The 25,516-nt window shown below is 52.0% G+C and overlaps 2 protein-coding genes across 4 annotated transcripts; one reads left to right on the top strand and one right to left on the bottom strand.

Annotated features, from left to right (window-relative positions):
- Positions 1–558: 558 nt before the first annotated feature.
- Positions 559–13,414, bottom strand: Znf598 (zinc finger protein 598, E3 ubiquitin ligase). Of its 3 annotated transcripts, none has more exons than XM_006978912.3 (12): positions 13,154–13,414; positions 5,901–6,013; positions 5,409–5,538; positions 4,953–5,164; positions 4,570–4,787; positions 3,928–4,045; positions 3,392–3,579; positions 3,186–3,270; positions 2,323–3,077; positions 1,813–1,969; positions 1,557–1,707; positions 559–1,478 (listed from the first exon to the last, which is right to left on the bottom strand). In XM_006978912.3, exons 1-12 carry the CDS (start codon positions 13,367–13,369, stop codon positions 1,125–1,127), a joined length of 2,697 nt encoding a protein of 898 aa, XP_006978974.3. In that variant the 5' UTR covers positions 13,370–13,414; the 3' UTR covers positions 559–1,124. The 3 variants fall into 3 exon arrangements, with proteins under 3 accessions (XP_006978974.3, XP_076434148.1, XP_076434149.1); XM_076578033.1 differs by having other exon boundaries at positions 3,937–4,045; XM_076578034.1 differs by lacking the exon at positions 13,154–13,414 and having other exon boundaries at positions 5,409–5,534; positions 5,901–6,010.
- Positions 13,368–25,516, top strand: Npw (neuropeptide W). The gene is given in 3 exon segments (XM_076577799.1): positions 13,368–13,513; positions 24,316–24,927; positions 25,405–25,516. Coding segments are annotated over 3 exon segments (870 nt in total).

Below are 25,516 nucleotides of genomic sequence, written 5' to 3'. Positions count from 1 at the left end.
TGCATGTAAACATTAGAGAAACTGCGTGCGTGCATGTAAACATTAGAGAAACTGCGTGCGTGCCTGTAAACGTTAGAGAACAACTTGCAGTTGTGTCTCTTCCCACTGCGTAGTTCTAGAGGGCAAACTCAAGCTGTCAAGCTTGGCAGCAAGCCCCTTCATCCACCGAACCATTTTGCTGGCCCTGTCCCCTCCCCGATCCCTTATTTTTCAGAACTGGGTTTCTGTGTAGCCCAGGCTGGCCTTGAACTGAGATCCACCTGCTCTTGCCTCCCAAGTGCTAGGACTAAAGGCGTGCACCACCACCTCCCAGCCATGTACCCCTACTTTTGAAAGGCAGTTTCATGGGTACTCAATTGTTAGGCCATGAACGGCCAGGTCTGTTCTGGGCAGTGCCTTAGCTCCATGTGGGTCCCAGGGCTGCCAACTTCTTCCTGGGAACTAACCCCTGCTGCCAAGTCAGGCCTCTAGCCTCCTTGCATCATGGCATATAATAAGCATATGTACCCAGGCCTCCTGATACCCTCAGAGGCAGAGATACTCAGGACACCAGCTATGTGCAGTACTGCAAAATAAATTTATTTGAAGATAAACTGTCTTTTATAAAATGTCAGAGGCAATTTGAGATCTTAGATTTAACTTGTCTCATAAAAAGATTGAACTTCAAGTAGCACAATTTTGTGTCTGTTTTTAATCTGGAACATTCTCTCTGAACAGCCAATTGTTTACACAACACACTAGACATCTGACTCCAGCACCAGTGGACCCGAAGCTGTCAGCTCTGGGGCTGTAGGCTTGACTCAGGAGGACACTCTCCGGGCCACTGAGGCATCTAGCTATGACCACAGACTCAGGTCCCGACATCCTAGTCCTTCCCTCCCCTGGCACACTCGAAAATCACAAGAATACAAACCAAGACTGGCTCTCTGCCAAGCAGGGAACAGAACACAGGAGTGAAGGTGCACAGGGTAACCTCCCCGACGCCCTCCTGGCAGGCCTGGACAACCAGGAGGGCCGAGCCTCAGCCTTCCCAGGGCCCAACCTAGCTGCCTGGCAGCTGGGAAGAGGAAGGAAGGAGACAGGAGGCGCTAGGGTGTGACAGCTCTTGCCCTCGCCAGCAGGAGCTACGTAATGATCCTGGCAATGGCTTGGAGGGAGGGGAAGTCATCGTCCCGGGCAGCGTGCAGAGCCTGGTGGCTGCTGATGTCACCGTGTGCCAGTACCTGCTGGCAGGTGGGGCACACACAGCAGTCCAGGTCCAACTGCTGGGTGCTGGTCTGCCACACATTCTTCCTGTTCTTCTTAGACTTGGAGTTAGGAGGCTTCTCCCGACTGCGGAAGTCCGTGTGCGCGGACAGCAGCTCCTGCTGTTTGGCCGTGTCTGGTAGGAGCGCCAGCAGCTCACTGAAGATCTTCTGGAAGTTCTCCCCAAGCAGGTCTCGGCAGCTTTTGTAGTACTGAGCCGCAGAGATCATGCCCTGCCACCCAGAGAGCCACAGCCAGTCACTCTCACCCTGGGCAAAGGCAGGCCGGCCTCCCAACTGCTCCCACCTCACCTGTCTGAACTCCCCTGAATGGCTCTTAAACTTGCTGAAGCAGGCCTCATCACTCTGCAGAAAGTCCTTGATGGACTGGATGAGCTGGAGGTTCCTCTCCCGGAAGTTCTCAGGAACTAAGTAGGCTCGTGGTGTGGGTGTCAGCCGGGGTCTGAGGTCAGATAAGGGGGCTTGAGCCTTTAGGGTGGGGCTTAGCTAGTTCCCTCCCACCAGCACCCAGTGACCAGCGGCAGGTCAGGCAGCCCACCCCACTTACGCTTTCATGGTGGTGGTGGGACTCGGGACACACGCTGAGTGGGAGCTGGGCAGGAAACTGGAGAAGCCAGGGGGTGGCTTGCTGATGGGAGGCACCAGGCCTGGTGGGAGCGGGGGTGGAGATGGTGTGCCCTTCAAGAGCACCACTGTGTTAAAGCCTGTAGGGTGACAGAAGAACCTCAACGCAGTCCCAAGTGGCCCAGTCTTTCCGAGTGTCCAGCCCCAGTGGGCTGACCTGTCCACATCCAGCCCCCCCCCCCCCCCAGCAGGCTCACCACCAGAACCCTACGGGGTGGGCTCACCACTGTAGGCAACTCCCAGGCCTACACAGTACTACCAAGTAGTTAACTGCGGCAGCTCAAGGTGGCACCTGCGTCCAGACTGGACACAGCAGCATGCAAATCTCCTCTACAGAACTGGGAGTCAGTCTACCACACATTCCCACCTTGGCTGGCCCCCAGCCTGTCACTAGGACTCCGGCAGTTCTCAGAATCCTAAGGAACCCACATACCTGGGGGAGGAGGCATCCTGGGTGGACAAGGGCCTCCAAGTGCTGGGAAGTCTTCCTGTGGTATAGGGCAGGGGAGGGGACCCAGGGGCCTTGGAAGCCCTGGAGGCTCCTTTAGGGTGCTCCTTGCCAGAGCCGGCCCCTCTGAATGTCCATTGACGATGGCTACTGGCACTTCAGCTTTGCTCAGAGGGGGTTCCGGGACCTGCTCAGCCCCAGAGGGCTGTGGGGTGTGATCGGGGGGCAACAGTGGGGATGACGTGGCTCCAGTCTTCTCAGAGCCCACCTTTTTCTTCTTGCCAACCTTGGAGGAACTCTGGTTGGCAGCTGGTGCCAGCAAAGAAGAGACAGCCACTGTCGTGGGCACACTCCGAAGCTCCTGCACAGTAAGGCCACCACCCTCCTCCTCATCCACAGGGGTTGGGCCACCCTTCCGGCCACCCCTGCTCCCCTTCCCTGCCTTCCGGGGAGGCTGGGTGCCACCAACTACAGCCTGGACCCCTGGTGTAGGTGGGTTCCCTTTCTTGCTGCAGCTGCTGTTCCAAGCTGAAATGAGGCTAGACGGGGCACTGCTGAGCTTGGGTACTGAGGAAACCAAGGCAGGGAAGTCCTCTTCCTGGAAGGTGTTCTTGCCCCTGGGAGGATAAGCCAGTGCCAGGCCCACAGAGCCTGGGGTGACCGCTGTGCCGCAGGAAGTGGAGGCACAGAGACTGGGGAAGTCCTCATCCTTGAGTTCGGGGTTAGGCGGTGGGAGGGTGCTGGATCCAGGGAGGGGAGAACTGGTCAGTGGTTCATGGCCAGGACTTGGTCAAATCTGCCCCTGCTATCATAGATACCACACCCTCCTTCCCCGTTCCCAAACATACTTTGATGGGGCAGCCACTGGGCCTGGGCCTGTGGCTGGGAAGGCTTCTTGGCTTATAGGACCGTTGGTTGAGGCTTCCTTGGAGCCTACAGACATGAGATGAGTCCAGGTAAGGCTGTGAGGGTAGGGTAGCCTTGGGGAATAGGAGATGTTGACTAGGAGATGGCAGCTTTTCCCAAGCCCTGTCATTAGATGGGACTCAGTTACCTGGGCCTTCACCCTGAGCCCGGGGCAGGCGCCGGGAGCCCCGGGGCTCCTCAGGGCCCCTGGCTGCTGCTTCCTCTTTCTTGGGCCTGCTGCCCTCCTCCCGGTCCTCAGCCCTGTGAGTCGCCTCTTGCTGTTGAGCTGCCACAGAGGCCCGGATCGCAGCTGCCACTTCTCGGTCTTCTTCTTCCCTAGGATGGAGCAGGGTGGGGGAAGACCTCAGACTAGGCAAGACCCGAAGGCACAGCCTCAGATGGGCAGTGTCTGGGCACATGCTTGCTTTGCAGGTACTTCCTGGCACAACTGCACCCTGCTCCTGATGGCCGTTCCTCCCCCCAGATTCTGCTGTCTCTGGCTAGCAATAGACAAAGAAGTAAGAACGTTCTACTTGCTGAGCAGACACTGTTGCCACCCTCAGGACCCCAGGAACTCTGGCTGGAGCCCACTGACCTCATGCCTATTCCCAGCTTGCCTGCCGGCAGCTGCCACCATGTGGAGGCGGTGCCAGGAGAATGTCAGTGGTATGCAAATCCTCCCACCTCTTGTACCTCCAGCTTCCCCGGCGGTTCTGCTGGGCTCCTCGCCCGCTGGCCCGGCCAGCTCGACCCTGGCGGTTGTACCTGTCCACCTCCTCGTAGTCCTCACCACTGACAACTCCTGTGGTCGGTAGTACATAGCCTGTCATTGTCCCAGATCGACAGAGCAGCAGGACCAAAACCCGCTGTCCAGACCACACTGAGGCCCATTCTCCTGTCTGGAAGGCAGGGGCTTCCCCACCCCCACAGCTTATGATCCACAAGAATAGGCCGGACGATGCAGAATCCAAACCAGCTATGACCTCTAGAAACTGGTACTCAGTTGGTGCAAGGAGAGGGGCCTAGGCCCTACCTTTAGAGATGGGAAATACAGAGAGGGCCTCAGTGAGAGTCTCCTGAGGCAGAGAAGTACCCTAGGGACTCCAGAGCCAAAGATGTAAAACACCAGAGAGGGTGGAAGTGCGCGGGCAAGGAGGCCGGACTCTCGCTAGGCTCCAAGCGAGGGCTGGGTGAGGAGACAGGCTGAGTGGATGCCTGTTGAGCAGCAGGAGTCTAACCGGGACCTGGGTCTGAGGTCTGGGAAGCAGGTACTCACAGAAGGCCCCAGTACCTAAGCCTGGCTCAGCCTATGGGCACCTAGCTCACCCTCGTTCCGGCGTGAGTGCCGTGGCGGAAAGCTAAACTGGAGGTCAATCTGACGGTTCTGGCGTGCCTCCGCCCGGCTGCGGCTGTGGCAAGCTGTCTTATGAGCCTTGAGGTCGATCTCAGTGCGGAAGGCATGGGTGAACTGCTCAGTGCTGCAGCGGCCCTCCTCACACAGGAAGTGCTTCTCCCGGAAGTGCTCACGCAGGTATGCATAATCACTGGCAGACAGAGTCAGCAGAAGCCAGATCATCTACTGCACACCCAGATAACTCCCAGAAAAGCCCTAGGAACATCACCGCTGCACTCCCTGCAGCACCCCAGGCCCTGCCCACCTACAGTACTTCCAGCCCCACCTCTGAAGCAGCCCTGGCCCCCCCACCCACCTATAGTAGTCCTGGGCCCCATCCGAGTCACAGAAGTGGCAGAAGTAGTGGTCCCGGCGCAGGTGCTTGAGCAGCTCATCATTGTCCAGGTAACGCTCATCACAGAACTTACAGAGGGGATGTCCCCGATGGGATGTATCATCAGGGTCACCCTGCATGCGGTGCCGAGCCAGGTCCTTGCGTGAGTACCACTTGCGCTCATAGGTGAAGATCTGCAGAGAACATAGGGCTGGACACAGAGTTGGGGCCCCCAGGTCTCCTGAGTTCACAGTGGAGCATCATGGACACTGAGAGGGCCCTCACAGTGCCAACTCGGACCGAGAGCCCACTGAAGGCTGGAGGATTCTGACAGCCACTGGGAACCCCTCCTTGCCCAGCCATAAGCAACCTAAGGCTCTGTAGGGAACCCCCCAATTTCTGGGGGTTCCCCGGGGCAGGCCCCACCCCAGGACGCACCTTGAGGTGCTTGAGGCACAACTTGCAGCAGAAGAGCTCGTGTTGCTTCCGCATGTGCTGTTCCAAGTCCCCGAAGAGGCCGAAGGGTGGCAGGTGGGGGCACCGAGGGCATTCATGCTGCAACAGCTGCCTGGGGAGACACCAGAGCCACCCACCATGCTGGGCTCTAAGTGTTGCTGTCCAGAACAGAGCCGCATGCCAGCCAAGCCCCACCCAGGGAGACGATGACTGTGCTCACAGGACACGGGACCCAAGCCTGTGGTTCTAGCCCTTTTTGGGGCTTGGGGGACCCTGAGCGCATACTCTTGTGTCCCTCAAAAGACTAAAACACCTAAACTCCCTCATTTCCACTGGCACCCTGGTGGAGAGCAAGGAGCTCCCTGCCTCATACGATGGACCTGAGGTCACCAGCACCATGTACTCCCATTCCTCATTTTGAGGGGTCACACATATGTAAGGCAACTGGAGCCCCTGCAGCTGAGGACTCCTCACCTGTATAGTGCAAACACCTTTCCATCTGCAAAATAGATGTCGTATTTCTTCTCATGCTGGAGCTGGTGGATGGGGATCATGGCAAAAGCAGGGAGCTTCTTCCCAAAGACCACCTGGAGAGACAGAGTGGTGAGCAGGGTCTGGATGGGATGGCCAAGGACCAAGCAGAGACAGAAAAGGAGGCCTCACAGTCCTGAGTGGGCAGCAGCCTGGTTCCATAGATAGCCTAGGCCTCCACTCTCACCCCAAGCTGCCTAAAGAATATAGAATAGATGTAATACCCAGGCTCTCCACCAGGAGGCAGCCATGCTCCCTGTAGGCCTGGTATCCACTCAGCTCCACCCTAAAGGTACAGAGAACTTTGATAGGGTGTTGTGGAGTCGGAGGGCATGCGTTCTAGAGAACTAGGAAACAGCAAATGTTACATGGCAGCTGTCAGGTGACCTTGTACCGTGCCTGGCTACCTTGTTCCCATGATGCCACAGGAGAAAGGGGCTCTCACAAGACTGCCTCTGAACATGACCACTCCAGTCAGAGCCCCATGACTTCTGCTTGTAGGCTGCCTAAATCCCAGGCATGAGCCACACGCATACTGCAGCCACTGGAGAAGGGGCCTTAGCAGGTACAGGGCAAAGCTTAGAGACATTGAGTGCTCTGGGTGAAGGACCTGGACATCTAAGCCTCCCCTGTACCCCCCCCCAACACACACACACACACACACACACACACACACACACACACACACACACACACGGCTCTTCTCTCCATGAAGTCCTTCAGGGGGTCATTTGCAGTACCAACTCCAGTGACCCCCACTATCACACCTCTCTGACTCAAACCCTCACCCAGGTACCTCTTTGTTACTGCGCCCCATATCTGGCACTGGTCACACACTTCAGCTCAGCCCTGAAAGCAGCTCAGGCCTTTTCAGTACATCCCTGCATTGGGGAAGGTCACACCAAGGTCATCTGTTATGTCTAGACTTAGCCCAGGAGGATATTTTGAACCAAAATATACAAGACTTTGGGGGCAGCTCAGGAGTGATGAGGAAAAGAGGGCCCACTCACACTCACACACTCTCTCTCTCTCTCACACACACACACACACACACACACACACACATACACACGCCCCACTCACACACAGCCCCCCCCCACACACATAGCCCACACATAGGGCCCCAAGCATCAAAACAACTAAAGCTGGTTCTCTGGAGGAGCTGGGGAGAGTCCAGTTCCACTTTGTCATGATATACTTGGAAACAGCACATAGACATCTACTCCTCTAACTGGCCCTTCATCAGGAGCCAAGGGATGCTCCATGATCCAGCCACACACACCCCAGGGATGGGAACAAGTCAGCAGAGGCCGACAAGCCTCACTGTCAGATCTGGTAAGGCGGGATGCAAGTAGGTACCTTGGATGCAGCTGTGCCCCACAGCATCTTCATTTAGTTTTCGAGGCAGGGTTTGTAGAACCCAGGCTGACCAGAAACATGCTATGTTGCCGTAGCTGGCCCTGAATTCTTGAACCTCCCTGCCTCCACCTACCAAGTACTAGGATTACAGGAGTGCATCACCTACCTGGATTAAGACCATCTGGACTTTTGTTTATTTATTTAGACAGTGTCTTAATAAGTAGTCCTGACTGACCTATTTTAAAAAAAAAAAAAAAAAAAAAAGCCAGGCGGTGGTGGCTTTTATCCAAACATTGGGAAGGCAGAGGCAAGTGAATCTCTGAGAGTTGGAGGCTAGCCTGGTCTACAGAGCAAGTTCCATGGCAGCCAGGGTTGTAACACAGAGAACCCTATCTTAAAAAACAATCTTGCCTCTGCTTTCAAAATGTCCAAATTACAGGCACGTGCTTCCATACCAGGCTTAAAGACCACCCTTAAATGGCAGCCACAGCTGTGCCCTCCTTAAAGGCAAACCAATCACAGTGGGGGGTTCCTCACATGGGCTATGTTGCCCCCTCCACAGTCCAGCCTTCTTGCTCCCTGGAAGCTCCTTTCCAGGTCCCAAATATGGACAAAACCCCTAGACTCAGGTTTCTTTGCAAGCATTCTAGGGGCAGGCTCACACTGAGCTATGCTTCCTAACTATTCCCTAGGTTGCCTCTCCACTCCAGATCCAAAAGGAGCTTAGGTTGCCAGCCATTGGTGGTGCACACCTTTAATCCCAGTGCTCGGAGAGACAGAGAAGTTGGTGGATCTCTGAGTTTGAGGCCTGGCCTACAGAGCAAGTTCCAGAACAGCCAGGGCTACAGAGAAACCCTGTCTTGAAAAAAAAAAAAAAAAAAGAGCTCAGGGCTATGAACCACGCAGAGTGCTGGTAGAAACAAAGCTTGAACTCTCCTGAACACAGGCAAACAGGCATCAGGCACAGCCATACCCCCACCTAGCTCCTCCAGGGCAGGCAGAAGAGCAGTCTGAGGAAACTCCCTGAAGCTGCCAAAAAGCATCCAAGCCCAACAGACGTAGCGGAGGATCAACTTCCTTCCCTAAAGGAAGCAGCGCCAGGGACGCCCCCGTCCCTGCCACTAGCTCCAGGGACCTCTCTCAGCTGTGCACTTGAATGTACTCTTCGTGGTATCTCAGAGGCGGGAGATAGCACACATCCTGCAATGAGTAGGACCAGAAGCCAAACAGAGTTCCTTACCAAGGGCCTGCTGGGAACCCGAGGACTGGGAAGTACAAGGGAACCAGACCCCCTACTTTACCTTCCACCACCCAGGCTGAGAACCAAAACCATGATATCAGCTGCAGGCAGAGGTGATGTCAAGGGGCAGCCGAGCCAAGTCTGAATGGGGAGTGGGATGGGGATCTGCCAAGCGGAAACAGAGGGCCATCAGGGTCCAGGTGGACCAATCTGGTGGAGGTGGTCTAACCTGCACACACCTGAGTCAGGCTGAGAGGCATGCAAGGAGACACAGGATTGGTTTGAGAAGCGAATGGAAATATACAGAAAAAGGCTTAGGAAAGGGGTCATGGGCAGGGCAGGCCAAAGGCTAGGTGTGTGGAGTCTGAAGTCAGTAAACCTGGAGCTCTAGACAGAAAAAAAAAAAAAAAGTGCCCCTCTTCAGGCAAAGACCAAGATTGTTCATCTAGACTGCCTGGGTAGGTGATGGAAGAGCAGGGCATCCTGGAGCATTTCCAGCAGAGGGTAAGGCAGGAGTCCAACTAGAAGACCCTCCCTTCCTGGAGACATTCTCGTGAGGCTAGGTGGGGACAAAGGGTCTGCCTGGGCTGTAAAGGGACAAAAACAAGGAGCTAGGGAGAGAAGAGTCCCAGAAAAAGGGTAGCGATCTGAGGAGAAAGCTTAGGCCAGGTCTGAGTGTGAGGCTGGACTGAGGAGCCCTGGGTGGGCTAGGCAGCACAGGACCCAGAGAGTCAGGCAGGGATGCTTCTGAATCAGCCGTGTGGGGTTGGCAGCCCAGTTCCAGAGGAGGCTGAGGGGGTGGGAAGCTTGCTCAGCTGGTGTCTGCCTGGGGACCTTGCTACTCCTTACTTCCAACGTGCAACATGTGCTCAATAAAGAGCAGATAAAGCCGGGTGGTGGTGGCGCACACCTTTAATCCCAACACTTGGGAGGCAGAGGCAGGCGGATCTCTGTGAGCTTGAGGCCAGCCTGGTCTACAGAGCTGGTTCCAAGACAGACAAAGAAATGCTGTCTGGAAACCCACCCCCAAAAAGACAGGTGGGACATCATGCATCAAGAGTGTATAATGGGGGCTGGAGAGATGGCTCAGAGGTTAAGAGCACTGACTGCTCTTCCAGGGGTCCTGAGTTCAATTCCCAGCAACCACATGATGGCTCACAACCATCTGTAATGGGATCTGGTGCCCTCTTCTGGCCTGCAGACATGCAGACAGAACACTGTATACATAAGAAATAAATAAATCTTAAAAAAAAAAAGTGTACAATGGGGGAGTGGGAGGGGGGGTCTGGAAAGATGGCTCAGTGGTTAAGAGAGCTTGCTTCTCTTCTAGAGAACTTGGGTTTAGTTCACAGCACCCACATACAGGCTTACAACCATTTGTAACTCCAGTTCTAGAGAATCCAACATCTTCTTCTGGAAGAACAGGCATGCATACACATAAAAGAAAAATAAATCTTTTAATTTAAATATTATTATTTTATGTGTATAGATGCCTGTATGTATGCTTGTACACCATGTTCATGCGTGGTGCTCACAGATGACAGAAATGGATGTTGGATCTCCTGGTGGGAGTCCAACTGACAGGAGCAGAGATGACTTCAGAACGACCAGGATCACCAGGCATAGTGGTACTGACATTTAATCTCAGCACTCAGGAGACAGGGACAGGTAGATCTCTGTGAGTTCCAGGCTAGCCTGTGCATATGGTGAGACTGTCCAAAGAAATGAAGTAGAGTGGGAAGGACCACAGATGACAGAGCATTCACAACAGAAAAATAACAATGAGTCATCAGGTACTGCCTGCTGACCTGGGCCTTGGAGTAATCCTGGGAAGGCCTTCAGCATTCCCCACCCACTTCCGGCTTGTGGGTGGGGGTGTGGCCTGTACAGAGACATGCCGATGGAGAGCAACAAGATAAAGAAAAAGGCTGTAGAGAGATGTGTCCAGAGGAATACAAGAAGCTCCTAAAGGCTTGATCACCAGGGTATGCTGGTGTCTCTCTCTCTCCAGTGCTGAAGACTGGACACAAGGCTCTCCACCACGCAGCACTGAATCAGTTTTGTCCACCACCTCCTCAGCCTCACACCAGATGTCAGCACACCTAAGCTGCTGTGCTGAAAAGTCTGGATTGCCCTGGTTCTTCACCAGACGCAACTTCAAAGTTATCCACTGTCTCCCCGCTACACCTAGACCCCACTCCAGTCTGTACATGGAGGCTGAAGGTTTACAGAATCACCCAGCAAAGCTGGCCAGTCCACACGACTTCTGTTTTTTGTTTGTTTGTTTGTTTTGTTTTTCGAGACAGGGTTTCTCTGTGTAGCTCTGGCTGGCCTCAAACTTGGAGATCCACCTGCCTCTGCCTGCCGAGTGCAGGGATTAAAGGCGAGTGCCATCGCTTAAATCAAGGCTCCACACAATATCTTAACACACATCCCTCCTAATTTTCACTTAGTCCTATTAAGGGCAGGGAAGGGCAGAGTTCAGGGACTAAGGGTCACTGTGGGATTCTGGGTATGAACACAAGAATACTCAGGGTCATGCAGGACTCAGGAAGGGACGAGGGAGAAGCGGCAAGGCTACAGGTGAAGAAAGCAGGGTGAATGGAGAGGCTGAGCTGGGCAGCATCACCTCACCCAACTCCCCAAGAACTCTTGCTGCCCAACATGGTGCTGCAAGCCCAAGTGGAAGCCCAGGATTGGCCAGGGGCGCCCAGTGCCAAACCACACCCCAGCCAAGGCAAGCCGACAGCTCCGGTCAGCATCCCCCGCCACACAGCTCTGAGAGGGCGTGGGGCCCACATGGAATGAGGGAGGGCAGACACGGGCTGCAGCTGACATACGTGTGTTCACTCACTTCCTGAATGAGATCCAAAGCCCAGGCTAGGACTACATATGTAAAGGCCTCCAAAATGTCTTCCTTCCTAGAAGGAAGCTAAAGGTGTGCTGAAAAACCCTAGTGTTTGACTTTTCCATCAGTATATGCAAGGCTGGCCAGCAAAGCAAGCTCCAGCAAGGCCCTCCGAGTAGGCCACCAACCAAAGGCTTCCTGGAATGTTTCTGAACCCCAGATTTCACCCAGTAGGGTATGGCTCCTTCCACCACATTACAGACTGACTTCTTCCAGTTGCTCTCTCCAGTATGACATAGGAAGATGTTTAGGGAATGCTCAAGGATTTCAGCTGACTCCTTTGACATAAATACTAAGAAAGAAAAGCAGGGCGTAGTGGCACACACCCTTAATCCCAGCACTTGGGAGGCAGAGGTAGGTGGATCTATCTCTGAGTTCAAGGCCAGCCTGGTCTACAGAGTGAGTTCCAGGATAGCCAGAGCTACATAGTAAGACCCCCATCTTGAAACAAAACAAAACAGAAACACATGTGAAACATGGTGGCACACTGCCTTTAATCCCAACACTCTCAGGAGGCAGACACAGGTAGATCTCTAGTTTTGAGGCCAAACATGGTCAACATAACAAGTTCCAGGCCAGCCAGGACTACATAGTTGAGACCCTGTCTCAAAAAGAAAGAGCCAGGGCAGAACTCAAATCAAAAATGTGAAGGCAGAAACTGAAGCAGAAGCCGGGTGGTGGTGGCACACCACTCGGAAGGCAGGCAGAATGATCTCTTAAGTTTGAGGCCAGCTTCGTCTACAGAGCTAGTTCCAGGGCAGCCAAAGCTATACAAAGAAACCCTGTCTCGAAGAAAAGAGAGAAGAGAGAGAAATGAAAGCAAAAGAAAAACCTATTTCTTGGCATTATTGTTATCTCTGCATCCCTTCTAAGGACAGGAAAGCGAGATTCCCCGGCAGATAGCACTAGCCAAAGCCTTCCATGAACCAACCAAGGTAATTTCACAATGCTGGAAGCAAACAGATCTCTAAGAGCAGCAAACCAAAGGAAGTCCAGCTCGACACTCCCCACCAACAGCTGGCATTGCTGGAGTGTGGGGGAACGCTCCACGCGCCCTCTGACCCCCTCAGGGGTTTCCAAGTCTAGACAATAAGAAACATCCCCTTCCCTCCACTCGGGAAGGAAACCCCAAAACTAGAACTAGTATGGAGGAGGAAAACTTTCTAACACTGTAGACCGCCAAGCACCTGGGAATCAAGTCCTGGTGTCACCTCCACTCTACAAATGGAAACACTGTCTCGGGAGCTGACCGGTGGGGCCCAGAAGTCCAACTAGTCTGGTAATGCCCAGTTGAACCTTTTTTTTTTTTTTTTTTTTTTTTAAACAGAACAGCCAGTTTCCAGGATAGACAGTCCCTGGAGGTTCCCCCTGGCTGTCTCCTCCACCTCGGTGACGATCCCGAAAAAATGAGCACTAGCACACAAGAGGGCTCCCGACCTGACCCTGCCCTTCCCGCCGAGGGTCACAGGGGAAAGTACCCAGGCTGAGAGTTCCCACAGGCATCGCTCCTCCTCCCTCGACCCAACCGCCTCTGGCTTCCCCAGTCCCAGGAGGCCAGGCAATCGCATGCCGCTCGGACCGACCACCGGGCCTCCGGCGGGCGCGGCCAGGCCGCGGCCGGACACCTAGCAGGCAAAGCCATCAGGAGCCCGTCCGCCCCGCGCCCCGCCGCGCGCCCCGCCGGCGTACCTGGCGCAGCTCCTCGCGGCACACGGCGCAGTAGCGCTGCTCGCACAGCACCCGCATCTTGGTTGAGCACCGGTAGCACACCGGGTGATCGCAGCGGCCCAGCGCCGTAGCCTCCAGGTCGCCGCAGCACAGCACGCAGCTCCCGCCGCCCCGCTCGGGCGCTGCCACCGCCTCCAGAGCCGCGCGCCGCCCCTCGGGGCCCGCCGCCGCCGCCATGGCCGGGCTCCGGCCCCCTCCCGGCCGGCGCGGCACGGCGCGGCCTGGCTCCCGGCAGACCCGCCCCTTCCGTCTACGTCACTGCTCCTCCCGGCAACCGCCCCGCCTGGCGGAAGTGCGCACTGCGACTTCCTCCCGGGCCTGGTGCGATCCAGAGCGGGGATCGGTTCCAGGCCTTCTGCCTTGTGACTCCTCCTAAAACCTTCCTGGTCTTTCAAATGCTGGGTCTCTTCTCCTTCCCCGGCCGTAGTTCTTCTAGAGACGCCGGAGGAAGCACAGGGCATCCAGTATTTCCCATAAAGCACGAAGGCTAAGTATCGCACAAACACTGATGGGCCATACTTGGGCGCATTATATTCATATCTGAAATGCAAATTTAACTGGAGACTTACCTACCATGCACGAGGCTCTGGGTTCCATTCCCAGCACAAAATACATATATAAGTAATTAAGCTGGTAATGAATGGATCCAGCAACCTTTTCAGGACCCTGTCTTTCTATAGCCTGGGACGCAAGCTTCTGCCACCGCTCTAGTAAGCTGCAAGTCCTTGTCAGGAAAGATGTCATCCAAGTATTCTCACCCAGTCCTGCTAGAGAAGAGACCTCGTGTTCTTTTGGTGTAGGGCACACCCAACCTGGCATAGTACCTAGAACTATGGACGCACCGAGAGGTACTTGAATGGCTAGTGGTGAACATTAGGCTTCAAGTCTCTGCATCTGTTGTGATGAAGTAAGAATGGGTTCAAATCTGAACCTTTCTAGAAAGAGGCAGTATATTGTGTGGGAGGGAGTATGTGTGTGCCTGTAGCTAGAATCAGAGACATACGGGCTTGAACCCCCAATTCTAGTCCTTACGTGCTTGTGAACTTGGTTGGTCCACTGAAGCCTATAACTTCCTCATTTGTAAAACTGGGGTCACCATACCAGTTAACTAAAGTGGACTGGGCTACATACAATTGCCATCTTCAGACAGATGAGGGGGTTTATCTCTCCCTAGGCAACTGGACAGATGTTGAGTACTGTTAAAATCTGCTGAAATGAAGTCTGGCAGTGGTGGCACACACCTTTAATCCCATCACTTGAGAGGCAGGGGCAGGCAGATCTCTGTGAGTTTGAGGCCAGCCTGGTCTACAGATTGAGTTCCAGGACAGCCAAGGCTACACAGAAAAGCCTGTTAAAATGACTGGATATGGTCACACACACTTTTAATTCCAGTACTCATAGGTAGAGCTAGGCATATCTCTGTGAGTTTGAGGCCAGCCTGGTCTACATAAAGAGTTCCAGGGCAGCCAATGCTACATGGTGAGACACTGTCTCAAAAAAAAAAAAAAAAAAAAAAAAAAAAAAAAAAACTGTTAAAATGGGGGGCTAGAGAGATGGCTCAGCAGTTTAGAGCACCAGCTGTTCTTGCAGAGGTCCTAGGTTCAATTTCCGGCAACCACGTGAAGGCTCACATGAAGTCTGTAACTTCAGTTCTGGGGGATTTAGTATCTTCTTCTGGTTTCTTGCTCTCTGAGGGTACCAGGCACACATGTAGTACAGGCGATAAAGACAAAACATCTATCCGTATAAAATAAATTCATTTTATTTATTTATTTATTTATTTCTGAGACAGTTTTTCTGTGAAGCTCTGTCTATCTTGGAACTCACTCTGTAGACCAGGTTAGCCTCAAATTCAGAGATCCACCTGCCTCTGCCTCCCAAGTGCTGGGATCAAAGGCCTGCGCCACCACTGACTGATTATAAAAACAAAATTAAAAAAAAAAAAATTAAGCCGGGCAGGGATGGTGTAATCCTTTGATCCCAGCATTTGGGAGGCAGAGGCAGGCGATCTCTGTGAGTTCTAGGCCAGCCTGGTCTACAAAGCGAGTTCCAGGACAGGTTCCAAAGCCACACAGAAACCCTGTCTCAAAAAACCAAAATAATAATAATAATAATAATAATAATAATAATAATAATAAATATAAAATTTAAAAATGAAAAAATTCTGAGAAAATAACAATTAAATGTTAATGGGAAGCTCTTTAAATTCTAATGATAAGTACTATGTTGTTCCTGTTTCTGCAAATAATTGAAGACTGAGGGATGGAGCCATGTGACTCCCTAATTGGCAACTTTGGACTCTTCCTTGACGCTCTGATACTTTTCACAAGGTGACTGACAGTCAAACATCCAGCCAGACTACCCACCTGCCACCATTTTGAACACTCCTAAGACCTCCCTTGAGAAAACAATGGTCAAAGTTGACTACCCCTTCTCCTAAAGGCATAGCCTCAAGCAGAGCTGTGTGCACCAGACATTTTAGAGGAATTTCCCCCGATGGTCCAGCAGAGGGACGACTGTGACTGAGGAGACAAGGCTGTGGTTAGTGCAAACATTATTCTCAGCCACGTAAGCCAGCTAGCTGTTCCCGCTCTGTCAGTGAGTCACGGGAGGCCTTGCTTTACTGCCTCCTCTGGTGCTGCCACTTTGGATTCAGTAAAAGGCTTCTCTACAGGGGTCTGTTCTTACCTACTTTAGTAGAGCTGGCTGAATCCATGGCACAAAGAAACAACAGATCGGTAGCTGTGGCACCGCGGAACAATCAGCACCACGCAGGGGCATAGATGGTCATGCAGTCTGCTGTGTGACAGGTCAGAGGGGCTCCATGCAAACACTTAAGCCTCACAGATGCATAAGGAGAGCCTGCAGAATAAAAGACAAATGAATGCCGGGCAGCGGTGGCGCACGCCTGTAATTCCAGCACTCAGGAGGCAGAAGCAGCTGGATCTCTGAGTTGGAGGCTCTGGTTTACAAAGCTAGTTCTAGGACAGGCAGGGCTCCCTAGAGGAACCCTGTCTCAAAAAACCAAAACAAAACCAAACCAAAACCAACACCAAAAAAAAAAAAAAAAAAAAAAAAAAAAAAAAAAAAAAAAAGACGGCATTGTAGCATGTGATTTTAATCCCAGTACTTAGGAGCAGAGGCAGAGGTAGGCAGAGCTAGTAAGATTAAGGCCAGCCTATTCTACATAGTAAGCTTCAGGACAACCAGGGCTATGTAGAGACACCTGCCTTTAAAAAAAAAAAAGTCAGACAGACAAACTGTAAGAGACAGACTGACAGAGCCAAAGGAAGCAGGAGGACCTCCATTGGATGTTCACAGAAAAGACTGGGCCTATAATATGAGCCTAAACAACAACAACTACAAAACAGTCAAACAGGAGCCGTCTCTTGGAGGCTTAGGAACTAGACCAGTCCTAAAGTACGTGCTGTGTGATGCTCCCCGCCATGATGACAATGGAGTAAACTTCTGAAACTGTAAGAACTGTAAGCCAGCCCCAATTAAATGTTTTCCTTTGTAAGAGTTCCCGTGGTTGCCAGGCGGTGGTGGCACACGCCTTTAATCCCAGCACTCAGGAGGCAGAGCCAGGAGGATCTCTGTGAGTTCGAGGCCAGCCTGGGCTACAGAGAGAGATCCAGGACAGTCACCAAAACTACACAGAGAAACCCTGTCTCAAAAAAAGCAAAAAAAAAAAAAAGAGAGAGAGTTCCCGTGGTCATGGTGTCTCTTCACAGCAAAGAACACTGACTAAGACACTGTGCAAATATAAGACCCAAGTTCGATCTCTAGAATCCCTGTAAATGCTGGGTGTGGGGCTGGTGCAGTGGTTCAGCAGGTATTTGTAGGACAAGCCTGAAGAGCTAAGTTCAATTCCCCGAACCGGTAAAGAATGGAATCTCTTTCTAGGTGTACACATGCTCTTTTCTCCTTCACTGAGGACAAAGACAGTGAGGCCAGTCAGGGTCAGCAGGCTGTTTGTCTGTCTATCTATCTATCTATCTATCATCTATCTATCTATCTACTTTTCTTTTTCCTTTTCTTCCCCCCAGACAGGGTTTCTCTGTGTAACAGTCCTGGCTGTCCTATAACTCACTTTAAAGACCAGGCTGGCCTTGAACTCACAGAGATCCACTTGCCTCTGCCTCCAAGTGCTGGGATTAAAGGTGTGCGCCACCACACCCTGCATGTGCAGGTTCACTTTCATAAATCTTTTCTTTCCAGAATTCCTATCCCCTAGTATAGTTCCTAGGAGCCCCAGAAGGGTTTGGTTATTTTCTTCTGTCTTTTTCTTTTGGATGCTGCCCAAAACCTAAACATGTCTTTACATTCTCTAATGCTTTGGGCTTCCTCAGTGCTTTTCTGAAGCTTCCCTTGCCTCTGAATGGATGCCTGATACCATATAGCTGACCTTCATACCCACTATGGCCTCTGTATCCTCTGGACATCTGTGAGATATAGTTTGCCTACCTATTTTTGTTTGTTTGTTTGTTTGTTTGAGACAAGGTTTCTCTGTGTAGCCTTGGCTGTCCTGGAACTCTCTCTGTAGAGCAGGCTAGTCTTGAACTCACAGAGGTCCACCTGTCTCTGCCTTCCAAGTGCTGGCATTAAAGGTATATGCCACCACCACCTGGCAAGGTTTTCCGTTCAAATTCAAATTGTCCCAAAGTTGTTTGTTGTTTGTTTCGAGACAGGGTTTCTTTGTGTAGCTTTGGTGCCTGTCCTGGATCTTACTCTGTAAACCAGGCTGGCCTTGAACTCAAAGAAATCCGCCTGGCTCTGCCTCCGGAGTGCTAGGATTAAAGGCATGTGCCACCACATCCGGCCTCTTTACTGTTTTAAGTCTTCTTCTTCTTCTTCTTCTTCTTCTTCTTCTTCTTCTTCTTCTTCTTCTTCTTCTTCTTCTTCTTCTTCTTCTTCTTTTTGTCTTTTTTTTTCCCTGTCTTAAGTCTTTAATTGGCAGACAGAAGATCGAATCCCTGTGCTTCTAGATGGCCTCAAACCCATGGTGGAAGGGAAAACCAACTCTTAAAAGTTGTTCTCTGACTTCCATGTTATACATTTCAGATAATGATGATGATGATGATGATGACGACGACGACGACGATGATGATGAAGTTGAGTATCTTATAATCCCAGTGCTGGAGAGATAGAGACAAGAACCCCCAGAAGCTCTCAGGCCAACTAGTCTGGCATACAGAGCTTTGTCAATTTGATACACACCTGTCTGGAACAAGGTGGAAGGCAAGGACCAAGGCTGAGGCTCTCTCTCCTCAGCACCCATATGGAGGCTCACAGCCATCCATACCCTCTAGTTCCAGTGGATCTAACCTCTGCAGGCACCAGGCATGGACATAGTGCACATCTATATATGTAACAAACACTCATAGACATAAAATACAATAAATAAATCTTAAAAAAAAAAAAAGACCCCAGCACTCGGGAGGCAGAGCCAGGCGGATCTCTGTGAGTTCAAGGCCAGCCTGGTCTCCAAAGCAAGTTGAAGGAAGGGCACAAAGCTACACAGAGAAACCCTGTCTCGAAAAAACCAAAAAAACAAACAAATAAACAAAAAATAAAAGACAAGGGGGGGGGCTGGAGAAACGGCTCAGTGATTAAGAACACTGGTTGCTCTTCCAGAGGACCTGGGTTCAAGTCCCAGCACCTACATGGCACCTCACAGCTGTCTATAATTCCAGTTCCAGGGGATCTAACACCCTCACACAGATGTACATGCAGTCAGAACAACGCACATAAAATAAAAATAAGTTATTAAAAAAAGAAAAAATTATAAAATAAAAGACATGAAAGAAAGAAGTGTTACTGGAAGTCTTGTGAAGTCCTGGCAGAGCTATCATATGATACTGGAGAGAACCAACTCCTGCAAGTTGTCCCCTAACACACACCTGGACATGGACATGCGAATCAATGTGGACTGGAGAGATGCTGGTTCAATAGTTAAGAGCACTGTCTGCCCATGCAGAGGACCTGGGTTGGCTTCCCAGCACCCATAGGGCAGCTCATAATCATTTGTAACTCCAGTTTCAGGGGATCTGACACCTTCTTCTGGCCTCTGTGGGCACCAGGCATGCATGTAGGGCACATACATGCAGGCAAAACACCCAACACATAAAATAAAAATAAATAAAACATTTTACAGGGGGCTAGAGAGAGCCTATGCGAGAGCCCAGTGGGTGAAGGTGCCTGTCCCCAAGCTTAACAACATGGGAAGAGAACTGACTCCTGCAAGCTTTCTTCCCCTTGCACATCATGGCATACATGCCATGCACACACGTGTGCACGCAAAACAAGTAACAAAAATTTAAATAATCAAAATGGCAGATTTGGGAGTGTAGCTTGTAGCAGAATGCCTGCCTGCCTACCATGCCAAAGACAGTGAGTTCAAACCACAGAGCTACCAAGAAAAAATAAAAACGACACCAAAAAATGTTAACTAAATAAAAGAAAAAATATAAGCCGGGCGGTGGTGGCGCATGCCTTTAATCCCAGCACTCGGGAGGCAGAGCCAGGCGGATCTCTGTGAGTTCGAGGCCAGCCTGGGCTACCAAGTGAGTCCCAGGAAAGGCGCAAAGCTACACAGAGAAACCCTGTCTCGAAAAACCAAAAAAAAAAAAAAAAAAAAAGAAAAAAAAAAGAAAAAGAAAAAATATAAAAATGACAGTGGACTTATGAACATAGAACCCTGGAAGCTAGAATTCCCTGAGATCCTGCAGGACTTGCTTCTCCAAAATTAGGAAACACACCTTGGAAGACCCGGAGTTCAGAAAACAGGATTTCAGCCTGAGTTGAAGCCACAGGTATTAAAGAGGTTTTTTGAGCGGAGATCCAGACTACAGCCAGCAGCTATGAACTCTCTGAGGAAACCTCCTGAGTCCCTTGAGCAGGACTGCTGTAGTGGGTCGTCCTTCAGGGGCTTGGAGACTGGGAAAAGTTACTGCAAAGAAGTTTATCAGCTATTGCAGTATTTAGGAAAATACCACAATTAGGGTATAGAAAAACAAAGAAAAATAACATAGCTTTCAGGAAGAAAGAAAATGTAGATAAATTACTGCTCGAGGGCTGGAGAGATGGTTCAGCAGTGAGGAGCACTTGCTGCTCTTCCAGAGGACCTGGGTTTGGTCCCAGCACCCACGACAGGCAGCTCACAATTGTTTGAAACTCCAACTCAAGGGGATCTGGCGCCCTCTTCTGGCCTCCTTGGGCACCAGGCATGCACGGGGTGCACAGACATACATGCAGACAAAACACCCATGCACATACAACCAATCAATAAATACCAGGTGTGGTGGCGCACACCTTTAATCCCAGCACTCAGGAGGCAGAGGCAGGTGGATCTCTGTGAGTTCAAGGTCAGCCTGGTCCACAAAGCAAGTTCCAGGACAGCCAGGGCCGTTACACAGAGAAATCCTGTCTCGAAAAACTAAAAAACAAAATGGAAACCTAAAAACTATAGGATAGTTAGCTGTCTCAGTAGGTAGGTGATTGTTGCATAGCTTAATGACCTGAGTTCGATCCCCAGGTCCCATGGAGCGAAAGGAGAGAAGGAATTGCAAGCTGTCTGACCTCCGAATGAGTGCTGTGACTCCATGCCCGTCCCTACTAAATAAGTGTGTGTGTGTGTGTGTGTGTGTGTGTGTGTGTGTGTTTTAACATTTTAACGCTCATCTCCCCCCAAAAAAGCAATATTTAGTGGCTTAAAGGCTGAGAATATAGTTTAATTGGTAAAAATGATTTCCTAGAACGGACGAAGTTCTGGATTTAATCCCCAGTAGCACATATTTACCTGCAATTTCAGAACTTGGAAGACGGAGGCAGGAAGATCAGAACTTCAAGGTCACATATCCTCCTAAGCACAGCCTGCCTAGCACTTGTGGTTACAGACCGGCTCCATCAAGCTTTCCTAGGTGCCAGTCCTAAGATGGACCACACAATTGATATGGTCATATGGATCTGCATTTCCCAGACTATCTCCAGGGGGCGCTCCACACCTTCCCTGCTCCATTGCTATTCCCTGAGGTCCCTGATGTGGAGTGAGCAGCAGCGCCTGGGGACCTCAGTGGCCTGGCAGTAGCCTGAGTCGTGCCTAGCCGCCCGCCCACAGCACTCTCCAGGCCACTCTCTGCAAGACTAGGGCTCCCATAGGAGAACAGCGGTTGACGGGGGCGGCTTTCATTGACGCTTGTCTGATCTCGAAGGCCCTCATGCCCGCTCCCTCTGCATCCTCTGCCCGCCCCATGGAAGTGTTCGCTTTGACAGGCCCAGAGCTGTTGAAGCGGCAACAATAAATCTCCTCTACAAGCACTGAGTGCCTACTGTGTGTCAGATATGATGCCAGACCCACACCTTGCTGATGTGTGTGTATTTTTTATATTTATTTGTTTAGATACTGGGTCTTATTAGCCTGAAACTGGCTATGTAGACCTGGCTAGCCTCGAATATAAATCACGTCCTCTCTATGTAACTCAAGCAGGCCAAGGACTCACCATCTTCCTGCCCCAGCTTCCCAAGAGCTTGGGTGTCAGGCATGTACTGTTCACACCTGGCATCGTTTGTTTATAAACACAAGATGAAGTGACCACTGTCACCACTCCCCCATTTCACATTTTTGTTTGTTTGTTTTTCAAGAGGAGGTTTCTCTTTGTAGCCCTGGCTGTCCTGGAACTCACAGAGATCCGCCTGGCTCTGCCTCCTGAGTGCTGGGATTAAAGGTGTGCGGCACCACCGCCAGGCAACCATTCCCTCATTTAAAAAAGGAAACCGAGGTGGGGGAGATTGTGGCACTCACTCTCTCCACCTTCATCAGCATCAAGTCTGGGGCAGATGTGAACCCAGCCACCCAGACCCAAAGTCAGATCCTCCAAGTGAGGGAGGCCTAGAGAACCTGCTGGAACCCCTGGGGCGCTTCTGCCTCTGGAGTAGGTGACTCCTCTTCCTCCTCCATTCCCTCTTTAGAAAATCAGTCTTTAAAATGTTTGTTATTTTGCACGAATGGGTGTTTGTCTCACATGTCTGTGTCCATGCTACCTTCATTCACGCCTGGTACCTGAAGAGGCCCAGAGAGGAACCAGAGTTACGGACTGTCGTGAGTCACTCTAGGTGCTGAGAACCAAACCTAGGTCCTCTGAAGAGCATCCAGTTCTCCTACCTGCTGAACCACCTCTCCAGCCTCTCCACCCCCTCCACTCCTCTTGTTTGAAGATCCAAACAAGGTGTCTCAAGCTGGGAATGGTGGCATGTATCTGTAACCCTAGCATTGGAGCTAGAAACAGGAGGATCAGGAGTTCAAAGTCATCCTAAGCTACATGGAATGTTTGAGGCTAGCCTGGGCTACATGAGAACTTCTCAAGAAGCCAAAACCAGGGGACTGGAGAGATGGCTCGGTGGTTAAGAGCTCAGATTGGCTTCAAAATCATTGTAACCCTCCTGCCTCAGCCTCCTGAGCACTGGGATTATAGGGGCATATCACCACATTTGGACAACGGCTATATTTTTAATGGGCGACCTTTCTGAAGAGGTATAGCATACTCCTAGTTACTGTGCCCATGTCACCCCAGGGGTATCCAACTCCTGTGACACCTGCTCTTAAGTACACACACACAATTTTAAAAAATATAGGGATAAAAGTTTTAAAGGTTTATTTTTATTGTTTTAAATTATATGTAGGTGTGTGTGTCTGTATATGGGCATATGCAAGTGAGCGCAGGTACCCACTGGAGGTCAGAGCCTCAGACCCCTGGAGCTGGAGTTACAGGTAACTGTGAGCTACCTAGTGTGGGTGCTGGGAACCAATCTCAGGTCCTCACTGATGAGCTATCTCTCCAGATCCAAAAATAAATCTTTTTTTTTTTTCTTTAAGATAATGGCCCTGGAGGGATGGCTCTTGAGTAAGAGCATTTGTTACTCTTGCAGAGGAACCACGTGTGGTTCCCAGAAGCCACACAGTGGCTCATAACCGTCTGTAATTCCAGTTCTAGATCCAACACCCTCTTCCAACCTCCACAGGCACCAGTTGTGAACACGGTGGCAATACAATCATGTACATAAATAAAATATACTGAAAATTTTTAAAAAAGATGATCCCCAACCAACCCCTGGTGTTGAGCTTCCGAATGGCGTACCAGGAATGGCTTGTTTGTGGAGTGTGGGAGTCCTAGTTATTATGAGGGATGGCTTTGGATGGTCAGGAAAGACCACATTAGGCTCACGGGGGGGGGGGGGGGGGCCGGGCAGGGTGGAGGAGTGAGCTGAGGGATTTCTCCACCAAAGCCATTCCAGTGGTGTCCTGAAGGATTTATGGGAGTCTGCTGGGAAGAGAGACAAGTTATCAAATCGCAGGGTGGGGTTAAGACCTCCCCCTGAGCTGAGCTTAGCTGGGAAGAGGTCTTGTGAAGAGGCAGCCTCAGGAGGAGCCCTGTAGTTTGGTAGGGCCCAAAGCCTGCAGAGGCTGAGGGTTCCAGGAGAGGCTGTCTCTTAACCTTCTAGGTCTCCGGAAACCACAGGGATGGTGGCTTCATGTGGCCCAACTGTCCTGCGTGTCTGCCTGTCTGCCTTCCTTCCTTCCCCTCCCCTATCCCTCCTTTATCTCCTGCCCTTTCCTAGAGATAGGGTTTCATAGCTCAGGCTCACTATGTAGCCCAAACTGGCCTCGAACTCAGGATCCATGCTGGGATTATAGAGTTGTGTTTCCATGCCTCGGTGGTTCTAAATTCAAGTTCCCCAAGCATTCATCCACCTGTAGTGGAGAATGGGTCTGTGTGGGAACTTAAGAGCTGTGGCAGGAAGAGGGACTGCCCTCAGGAAAGGGCGGCCCCGGGCTCCCAGAATTCTGCCAGTCTCCTTTCAGGGAGCACTCCAGCTGTAGCAATCCCTTCAAGGGCGCATCCCTTTGCCACTGGCTGGTCCTTGTATTCTGAGACCATGGCACCAGAACTACCTCCCTGACAGTTCCCTTCCTGGGGGTTTGGGAAGGGTAAGCAGGGACATCCCCACTGGAGCCTCAAGAGCAGTCCGGCTGGCGACCTACGCAGTGAGATGCTTCTAGCTGCCCGAGTTCCCTCTTCTCCCTCCCGCGCTCTCTCCATCATCCTCTCCCTTGGGTGAGCGAGGCAGGTGCCGCGGGGGCGAGCCGGGGCGTGGCCATTGAGAGACTGTAGTCGCACCGACTGGACTATTCTTCTCCAGCCTCCTGAGCTCCGACGTCCTAATTCCACTGCAGGCATAAACCTTGTTCTCGGCCTAGCCCGCCAAGGGGCCATAGACGTGAGCGCGCTGGCGCCGAGCGGAGAAGTGCGGGGCCCCGGGCCGGGGGCTCCGGTGAACCGACCCCTGCTGCCGCTGCTGCTGCTGCTGCTCCTGCTGCTCCTGCTGCCGCTGCCCGCCGGGGCCTGGTACAAGCACGTGGCGAGTCCCCGCTATCACACCGTGGGTCGCGCCTCGGGGCTGCTCATGGGGCTGCGCCGCTCGCCCTACCTGTGGCGCCGTGCTCTGGGCGGGGTCGTTGGACCGCTGTCCCGGGACTCTGTGGTCCCGGGGCCGGTCGCCGGCCGCGCTCTCCTCCTGCTTTCGGCACCGGCGCAGGAGCTGTGGGAGGCGCGACGCAGGAGCTGGCGGGCTGGGCTCCCCGTCTATGCGCCCCGGAGTCCGCGGGACCTGGAGCGAGCCCGCCAACCCGAGCGGTCGCTAAGCCTGCGTTCCTGGATCCCAGCGGAGTCCGCCAGGTAAGTGGGAGAAGGAGGAGGAGGAGGCAGGGATGGCGGCCGCCAAGGGAGTTCCCAGGGATCTGGGACCACTAGCCCCTGCGTCCTGGTGTGTTTTGTTTGTCTGTTTTTTGCCTTGTAGCTCAGGCGGAACTCTCTCCGATTCTCCCCTCACCTACCAAATGGTAGGATTACAGGTGTGCGCCGCCACACTCGGCTTAAGTGGTGCTAGGAATGGAACCTAGGACCTAAGCAAGCACTCTGCCCATGGAGCTGTGTCTCCAGCCCTTGTGTGTTGGTTTGGTTTGGTTTGGTTGGCGATTATTCTTCCCCATCCTCCTGGATGCTGGTTTTACAAGTGTGTCCACTACGCCCCCACCCTCTCTACCCAGTCTGTCTCCCATTATGTTAGAATTTCCCAGAGTCATTTCCCTATCATTCTGAGGACAGATGGAGAGCTTTGCTCCTGTTTCCAGAGTCCTGCTCTGTTCTTTCTAGAGCCTTCGGAAAGACGCTTCGCGCCCAGCCCTGGTTCCTGCAGCACATCCTCATTGCGGACCCTGTCAGGCTCCAGGACCGTCCCAAGAACTGACGGCGGCCCCATGCCTGA

This window comes from Peromyscus maniculatus, chromosome 8 (assembly GCF_049852395.1).
Source record: "Peromyscus maniculatus bairdii isolate BWxNUB_F1_BW_parent chromosome 8, HU_Pman_BW_mat_3.1, whole genome shotgun sequence".
In the NCBI taxonomy this organism is placed as follows: domain Eukaryota; kingdom Metazoa; phylum Chordata; class Mammalia; order Rodentia; family Cricetidae; genus Peromyscus; species Peromyscus maniculatus.
Note: the sequence above shows the minus strand (reverse complement) of the source record. Positions and strands in the feature narration are given on the sequence as shown.